Source organism: Nannospalax galili, unplaced genomic scaffold, assembly GCF_000622305.1.
Source record: "Nannospalax galili isolate Female #2095 unplaced genomic scaffold, S.galili_v1.0 scaffold113, whole genome shotgun sequence".
NCBI classification, from domain to species: domain Eukaryota; kingdom Metazoa; phylum Chordata; class Mammalia; order Rodentia; family Spalacidae; genus Nannospalax; species Nannospalax galili.
In genome coordinates this window covers 3,463,035-3,471,847 of record NW_008335444.1, presented here as the reverse complement: position 1 = coordinate 3,471,847, position 8,813 = coordinate 3,463,035, and the positions used below count along the sequence as shown (strand labels likewise).

Genomic DNA, 8,813 nt, shown 5'->3' with positions numbered 1-8,813 from the left:
GTGCGGGCTGGGCGGCGGCGCGGCGGGTCCCGGACGCCGCGGTGGTCCCGGCCCGGGCCCGGTCCCACCTCCGTTCCCCCTCTTCCCTCCTCTCCCTCCTCTCCCCAGCCAGGCCTCCTCCGGGGTATGAAAATCGGCAGCGGCTTCCTGAGCGGCGGCGGTCCAGGCAGTAGCGGTGGTAGCGGCTCCGGTGGCGGCTCCGGCGGCGGCAGGAGAGCAGAGATGGAGCCCACCTTTCCCCAGGGTATGGTTATGTTCAACCACCGGCTTCCCCCGGTCACCAGCTTCACCCGGCCGGCGGGGACGGCCGCCCCTCCCCCGCAGTGCGTGTTATCCTCCTCTACCTCCGCAGCCCCAGCCGCTGAGCCCCCCCCTCCGCCAGCCCCGGACATGACTTTCAAGAAGGAGCCGGCGGCGTCAGCCGCGGCCTTCCCTTCGCAGAGGACCTCCTGGGGATTCTTGCAGTCCTTGGTGAGCATCAAACAGGAGAAACCCGCGGATCCCGAGGAGCAACAGACCCACCACCACCATCACCACCACCACTATGGGGGGCTGTTTGCTGGGGCTGAAGAGAGATCTCCAGGCCTAGGAGGCGGGGAAGGGGGGAGCCACGGCGTCATCCAAGACCTCAGTATTCTCCACCAGCATGTCCAGCAGCAACCAGCCCAGCACCATCGTGACGTATTACTGAGCAGCAGTAGCAGGACTGATGACCATGGCAATGAGGAGCCAAAGCAGGACACTAATGTCAAAAAGGCAAAGAGGCCAAAGCCAGAATCTCAGGGAATCAAAGCCAAGAGGAAGCCAAGTGCATCTTCCAAACCTTCTTTGGTTGCAGATGGAGAAGGTGCCGTCCTCTCCCCAAGTCAGAAACCTCATATCTGTGATCACTGTAGTGCTGCTTTCCGAAGCTCCTATCACCTGCGGAGACATGTCCTCATTCACACCGGAGAGAGACCCTTCCAGTGCAGCCAGTGTAGTATGGGTTTCATTCAGAAATACCTACTGCAGAGACATGAGAAAATTCACAGTAGAGAGAAACCCTTTGGGTGTGATCAGTGCAGCATGAAGTTTATTCAGAAGTACCATATGGAGAGACACAAGAGGACACATAGTGGAGAAAAGCCATATAAGTGTGACACTTGCCAACAGTATTTTTCAAGGACTGACAGATTGTTGAAGCACAGGCGCACATGTGGTGAAGCCATAGCAAAAGGAGCTGCTAGTGCAGAACCTGGGTCATCAAACCATAACAATATGGGTAATCTGGCTGTGTTGTCTCAGGGAAATACAAGCTCTTCAAGGAGAAAGTCGAAGTCAAAAAGCATAGCTATTGAAAATAAGGAACATAAGACTGGCAAAACAAATGAATCACAAATTTCAAATAATATAAACATGCAGAGTTACTCAGTAGAAATGCCAACTGTGTCTACCAGTGGAGGCATAATTGGCACTGGTCTGGATGAACTACAGAAAAGGGTGCCAAAATTGATCTTTAAGAAAGGCAGCAGGAAGAATACAGATAAAAGCTACCTTAATTTTGTCTCACCATTACCAGACATAGTTGGGCAGAAATCCTTGTCTGGTAAACCAAGTGGCTCACTTGGCATAGTATCAAATAATAGTGTGGAGACCATTAGTCTTCTCCAAAGTACGAGTGGCAAACAAGGTCAAATAAGTAGTAATTACGATGACGCCATGCAGTTTTCAAAGAAGAGAAGATACTTACCAACTGCCAGCAGCAACAGTGCCTTTTCTATAAATGTAGGACACATGGTCTCCCAGCAGTCTGTCATTCAGTCTGCAGGTGTCAGTGTTTTGGACAATGAGGCACCATTGTCACTCATTGACTCCTCAGCACTAAGTACTGAAATTAAGTCTTGTCATGACAAGTCTGGAATTCCTGATGAGGTTTTGCAGAGTATTTTGGATCAGTACTCCAGCAAATCAGAAACGCAGAAAGAGGATCCTTTTAATTTAACAGAACCACGGGTGGATTTACACACCTCAGGAGAACACTCAGAATTGGTTCAAGAAGAAAATTTGAGCCCGGGCACCCAAACACCTTCAAGTGATAAAACAAGCATGTTGCAAGAATACTCCAAATACCTCCAACAGGCTTTTGAAAAATCCACTAATGCAGGTTTTACTCTTGGACACGGTTTCCAATTTGTCAGTTTGTCTTCACCTCTCCACAACCACACTTTATTTCCAGAAAAACAAATATACACTACATCTCCTTTGGAGTGTGGTTTTGGCCAATCTGTTACCTCAGTGTTGCCGTCTTCATTGCCAAAGCCTCCTTTTGGGATGTTGTTTGGATCTCAACCAGGTCTTTATTTATCTGCTTTGGATGCTACACATCAGCAGTTGACACCTTCCCAGGAGCTGGATGACCTGATAGATTCTCAGAAGAACTTAGAGACATCATCAGCCTTCCAGTCCTCATCTCAGAAACTGACTAGCCAGAAGGAACAACAGAAAAACTTAGAGTCCTCAACAAGCTTTCAGATTCCATCTCAGGAGTTAGCTAGCCAGATAGATCCTCAGAAAGACATAGAGCCTAGAACAACGTACCAGATTGAGAACTTTGCACAAGCATTTGGTTCTCAGTTTAAGTCGGGCAGCAGGGTGCCAATGACCTTTATCACTAACTCTAATGGAGAAGTGGACCATAGAGTCAGGACTTCAGTGTCAGATTTCTCAGGGTATACAAATATGATGTCTGATGTAAGTGAGCCATGTAGTACAAGAGTAAAGACACCCACCAGCCAGAGTTACAGGTAAGGTCTCAAGAGTGACCAGGCTGGGGGTCTTCTAACCTAATTTTGTTTTATTTTGAGAACACTGCCATTGGAATGTTTCTACACGATCCTATTAAGAATAATGTAATGCCCTTTCAATGCAACTTTTCATATTTAGTTAGCGTGATTTTAGCTCTGTTTGTATTATGATTTTTAATCAAAATCAATAGATTAAAAATAGTTTGACATTCAAAGTGACAATGTTTAGCAATCAAATTTACATGTATAGATTATCAGGGAATAGCCCAAAAGTTTTAAATGCAAAAAAAAAAAAAAAAACCATAAAACAAAAACTACAGAAAAAAAAAATGAAAAGAAAAAAGAAAAAAAATGAACTTTGTTGCTAGGATTAGGGTCATTCTAATTGCTTTACTCTCAGGAAAGTGTAAGAACGCATGGAGTTCCATACGCTATCACCAGTCATGGAACATCCAATTTACAGATAGTGTGACGACATTTCATCATTTAAGTAACGGATCTTAGACATTTCAAATGCTATCTCCATCTAGGCTGATCCAAAATTCTGAGATTGTTGGCTACCTATATTTTGTTGCAGCTTTTAAACATACTCCGAACTTCCAAACCACATTCATTCCAGCTTGGTAGAACAAATATTCTTGGATCTTTGATCAAAGCCTGGAATGATAGCTTTAATAAAAGAGGAGGAAAAGAAAAAGCACCCTCTTTTCCCAACTATAACAAGGCTGTAATTCCATTAAGTGAGTCTATTGATGTCTAGTACAGTGTTGAAACCAAGTGGTTCCAGTATTAGAAAGTAAGTTGGAGTCACAGAGTCCATTGAAGTTTGGGGTATGCAGTATTTATTATACACGGCCTGAAAACATTGTCTCATTTATGCTATTACATGACACCTTCACTTCTGGGTTTTGGTACTTGTTCTTAACTTCCTCTTAGTTCTGGACCTTCTTGTTCCCTCTTCTCCCTATCTTGATGGTTTCAATTCTAAAATTGAATGGTTTGTCATCCAGTAGATAATTGATTATGCATTTTATATGCCTTATGACTTCCAGATACTAAACAATAGGGTAAACATTGCCCAGCTTCACTTTTTTTTTAAAACAGTACAGATTTCCATGTAAGAGCTACAGATATTAATAGGATTGTTATTCCATCTGGTGGCATAGCTTGTATATGGGATAAAAGTGTGTATTTAGTATGACATCAGAACCTCTTTGTGAAATTGCAGCCTTTAATGTACATTTTGAAGGGGTATATTAGTCAGTATTGTACAGGGATCTTGTAAAGTCATCAAAACTTGCTATGAACGCTAATTGCCATTTGAAGCTACTGATTGGCAGTGGCTCTGCTCTAAACCACTTTTTAGCAATTGTATTTTTTTCCTGATTATATTTTTTAATGTACTTTGATGTTTATGCTGATGAGTTTTTTTATGTACTTTTGGTGATGTTTCAGTCTTATGTACTCTTCTGACGTCAGAAAAGTACCACTGGTTGTTTGCAGTCTTATTGTGTAATCAGCCTACCACAGGCTTCCATGTATAATAAAGTAATTAATATTGTGCAAGTGTAAAACACTTCTGTTATAAAAGCAGTGTTTGGAAAATAAGAAATTATTAAAAATGGTTACAAAATACTAGTTAATTTCCTTTCCCCACCTTCCTCTCTTTAGCTTTGGTAGCTAAAGGTACCGTCATTGAAAGATTCTTAGAAAACGTGTTGAATCCTTTTAAATACACTCAGTACTAAAAAGTCTTTATTTCTTATTAAGTGCGGTAAGTTCTATTGGGTACAGAGTACAAGCTGGAATCAAAGGATGGAAAGGACCTTTACCACTGTATCTCTTAAGCTGTATGATTTTTCTCCATTTTTTTGTTTTATACAAGTTTTGAATTTCTTTAACTTTTATTGTGTGTACTGAATACTACATATGTATTATTCTGATTGTTTGCTCTAGTTTACTACCAATAAAAGTCCTGTTAATCACAAAATTGAAGAAAGGAGATATCACTTAATCAGTTACATTTTCAGTTTTCTGTGGATTACATTTCGTAAAATATTCACTTTAATGGTATAACTTGTAGTTTAGGAACTTGGATTTTTATTGTATTCTTAATGTATTTTGTCTTTCTAGGTTTATATGAAAATACATTGAATATTTTGTGTTTGAGGTTCAGAATAATATAAAGAATAGAAATCTAATATGTAAATTAAAACATGTTATATTGAAACTAGGTTAACTATCTTAAATATTAACTCAAGGGAGATTATTTATTTAGGCTTTATTTAAAATAAGATCCCAGTATTTTTAGCTTAAGGTATTGTATATTCTTTTTGCCTCAGAAAGTTATAATAAAATGAAAATATGGCAGACTTAATGATCTTGAGCGTTTTTAGTAAGAAAACAGTGTTAAATCACAGTTAAAACTCTAATTGAGGGTATAGATGTTAGAAGGAAAAGGCTAGACTGTAAATGTTGACGATGCAGTAAAGGTGTTTGAAAGTAAATATGTTACGTTAAAGGATGGAAGAAAAAAGTTGTACATAACTGAGATTGTAAGAAAATTGTCCTTTGAGGTTTGTTTAGTGCTGCAAATATTAAAAAACTAGGAATAAAAATTTAACAGGGTAGAATAGCTTAGAAATTTTATATATATATATAAATAATGCAGTGTTAGTGTAGGAAAGTAGTGTATTATACATAAGCAATGGCCCATATGATGAAAAGATGTGGCTTAGTTTTCTTTGCCATAGTTATTTCCTAAATTTGGTTATTTCTTGGAGGCAAGTGCTAAGCAGAAGTCTCACTGACTCTGCACTGAGATCTTATTTACAGAACAGTTTATTCTGTCCAGATTAGCCCTTACAGATAATGAAAACTTTTTAAGATCGACTTGCCTCTTTTTTCCATTTTGTGGAATGTATGTGAATTTGATAATTTTTAAACTGAAGGGTTTGTTTGTTTTTTTTTTTTTCTTTTTTTTTTTTTTTGAAACTTTTAAGACATAATATATGGACTGGAAATATAGCTCAGTTGATAGATCATGTGCAAAGCACTTGGGTTGGATCTCCAGCACCACATAAACCAGATGGGCAGTGGGTGCCTGTAAGATGCCCTGGGGAGGTAGAGGCAGAAGGGCCAGAAGTTAAGGGTTATCTTTGGCTACATGGGTTTCAAGCCAGTCTAGGCTGCATGAGGCCCTGGACATGAGGGTCTGAAATCATGAGCAGTGCTTTATGTTGTGCCACATCAGCTCAGGGTTGGCACCTGCCGGTCAGTAGTTTGTAAGGTAATTTAATGAGACCAGAATAACGAACATGAATTTTAATATTTTTGTATTGCAAACAATGATACAAACTTCTACCTCAAATTCTATGTATTACACTAATTAAATGAGACAGGTAGAAGTTCTTATTCCTTCTAATATTGGGGGATTTTTTTTTTCTTTCCGTTCCTGATACCTAGCATTTTGTAGGTGTTAGTAACCTGGCTGTTTAATAGCCTGGCTGGTTGACAGTTTGAACAGTTAACCTCATGAAGACATGTATAACCCTAACCTCCTCATGAAGACATGTATAACTCTAACCTCCTCATGAAGACATGTATAACCCTAACCTCCAGTTCACAGGCTCTTGTTAAACAGACAAACTTCTTTTAGAAGAGAGGGTGGGGGAAAGATTTTGTCTACAAACTATTTTTAGAGAAAACTATATCTGAAGGCTATTATTTTCTGAGTTTAGTGGTCTTCATGTTTTCGTTGATACGTAATGATAGGATTTTGTTCTTAAAAAGGCAAAGCAAGACTCCACTGGTGCTGTGACAGGATCCCTGTGGCATGCTGCAGGAGGCTGTAAGTCAGTTCGTAGAGCTCTTCTAGTTTTTAAGAGGAGGGTCTGGACAGTTTGGTTTTCTGCTTGTACCCTCTATGAGATGCCAGGATTCCTGATGAATTTTGAGGGAAATTATGTTCTCTTGCATTCTTATGTCCTCTACTATTTAAAATGAGCATTAGTATGAAGATAGCCTCTTAGAATTCTGTTGTCTTACCCTTGCATAAGAAAAAAGTTGTAGCCATGTGGTGGCACCTTTAATCCCAGCACTTGGGAGGTGGAGGCAGGTAGATGTTGTGAGATCTGGTCTATATAGTAAGTCCCAGTTGGGGCAACAGGGAGACTTTATCTCAAAAACCAACCAAATTTTAAAAAAAAATCTAAAGAATGTGAGGCTACATAGTTTTTAATGAGGTTATTACCTTAAGAGGACATGTACTTTTAAAATTCTGCTTTCCTGCTTATTTGTTTTGTTCTTAAAAGATAACTGAGTATGACTGACTTTCGTAGATTCTGTCTAAATTCTTAACTCATCAGCTTATGCAAGGAAATAGAACAGTTTTGGGGTCACAGACTCTAGGCAGCTGATAGACTCTATGGCTTCCTTAAATCTGCATTAGCAGGAATCTACATATAGTCCACATGTGTAGAGAGTACTCTGAAAAATAACCTTTTTCTGGACAACAGTTAAGAATGCCTTCCTCAGAATGTTTCCTAAATACTGAAATTTTATTGTACAGATAAAAAGTCTAAAATTTATCTGGTTACTAGGGTTACTTTAAAATTTTTTCATCAGCTTACCATTTATGGAAAACATTCAGGTTACATAAAGCCTTGGGTTTTCATAATAAACTGGTCAAATAAGTTGAGTAGACTTTACAATTTTTTGTGCACTTTCTCATAACTTTACCTTGCAGTTGCTAGACTTGAACAGTTTTCTATCAACAAACGTATTAATACTGTGTAATAGTTACCAAAGTGCTTTAGTTGCTTCTGTGAAGCCCTTCTTAGGTGTGTATTGGCAAAGATGAAAGAAAACACAAATAGCTCACACTTTTTTATGTAGAAATTTAAAATAATACTTAGCTCTTTATAGCACTAAGACTAATTGACCAAGTGTGACTAGGTAGGTTGAAATGTACTGTGTGAGGTGAGACTTGTAAAGCATGTTGCATGTTACAATAGGAATTCTTGACAATTTTAAATAACTGGAGAAAAAATGATTTGGGCCTTATATTTCAAAGGGAGAATTCAAATGTTCCTGTTTGCATATAAATGAGAATGGGCAAGGTGAATATTAAGGAAAGTAAGGGAGACCTTAAAATCCAGAAGGAGAGGAATAAGCTTTGAAGGGGAAATGAAAGTATGAAGTGGGCCACGTTATTAATAGCGGTCTTGGGATTTATCAGAAGGGTAAAGGAGATCTTTGGAAGTCTGTTCTTTGTCATTCTTTCAGTTCAGACTTACTTTGGTACTTTGGTTTGTTATGAACTTTAGTACTATTGTGGAACAATTAATAAATAACTCTTAACAGACAACTGTGGTGAACTTCTGTTTACATTCCCGATCTAGGAAAAAGATGGCTAACCTTTGTGTTTATATATTAAATGTTTAGTAACTCAAGACACAACTTCCATTTGTTGGTAAGAATTTAAGTAACCTATTTTTGCCAGAACAGTCAAAGTGACTGTTATATGTGGCTAAATAAATATGCATAGAACTTAAGAATTAAGATAAAAACTCTGAATCCACACGTCCCACCCACCAAAAAATCCGTTTATACATCTACTATATAAAGGTATACTGTGTTGTGACAGATATTTTTGAGTGATTATGAAAATTTGGAATGCCTTTATTTTAGTTTTGCCTTGAAAAGTTTTTAAATTTTAATTCGTGACTAGCTCATTTGTGTAGTCCATGATTTATTTTTGTGGTATTGGGGATTGAATACATGGTGTTGCATATGGTAGGCAAATGTTCTACCAGTGAGCTATATTGCCAGCTGTGTTCTGGCATATGCCTTTAATCCTGTACCCTGGAGGCAGAAGCAGGCAGATCTCTCTGAATTTAAGGCCAGTCTGGTCTACATAGTGAGCTTCTGGCTGGTTTGTGGCCACATAGAAACAAAACAAAAAGGTCTGGTCTTAGAAGAATTACCTACTGGAAAACTAAAGTTTGAAATAGTATCTAAAGTTTTCAT

The 8,813-nt window shown here is 38.9% G+C and overlaps 1 protein-coding gene across 2 annotated transcripts in view; it reads left to right on the top strand.

Annotated features, from left to right (window-relative positions):
• The window catches only part of Znf281 (zinc finger protein 281), a 4,810-nt gene extending 466 nt beyond the window's left edge, over window positions 1–4,344 (top strand). Inside the window, exon 2 of one of the 2 annotated variants that reach the window (XM_008830263.3) lies at window positions 113–4,344. In XM_008830263.3, the coding sequence (XP_008828485.1) occupies window positions 127–2,787 (2,661 nt within the window). In that variant the 5' untranslated portion in view covers window positions 113–126 and the 3' untranslated portion in view covers window positions 2,788–4,344. Of the gene's footprint in view, window positions 1–108 lie in introns of both variants that reach the window. The other variant, XM_008830264.2, reaches the window with a different exon arrangement.
• Window positions 4,345–8,813: the final 4,469 nt, after the last annotated feature.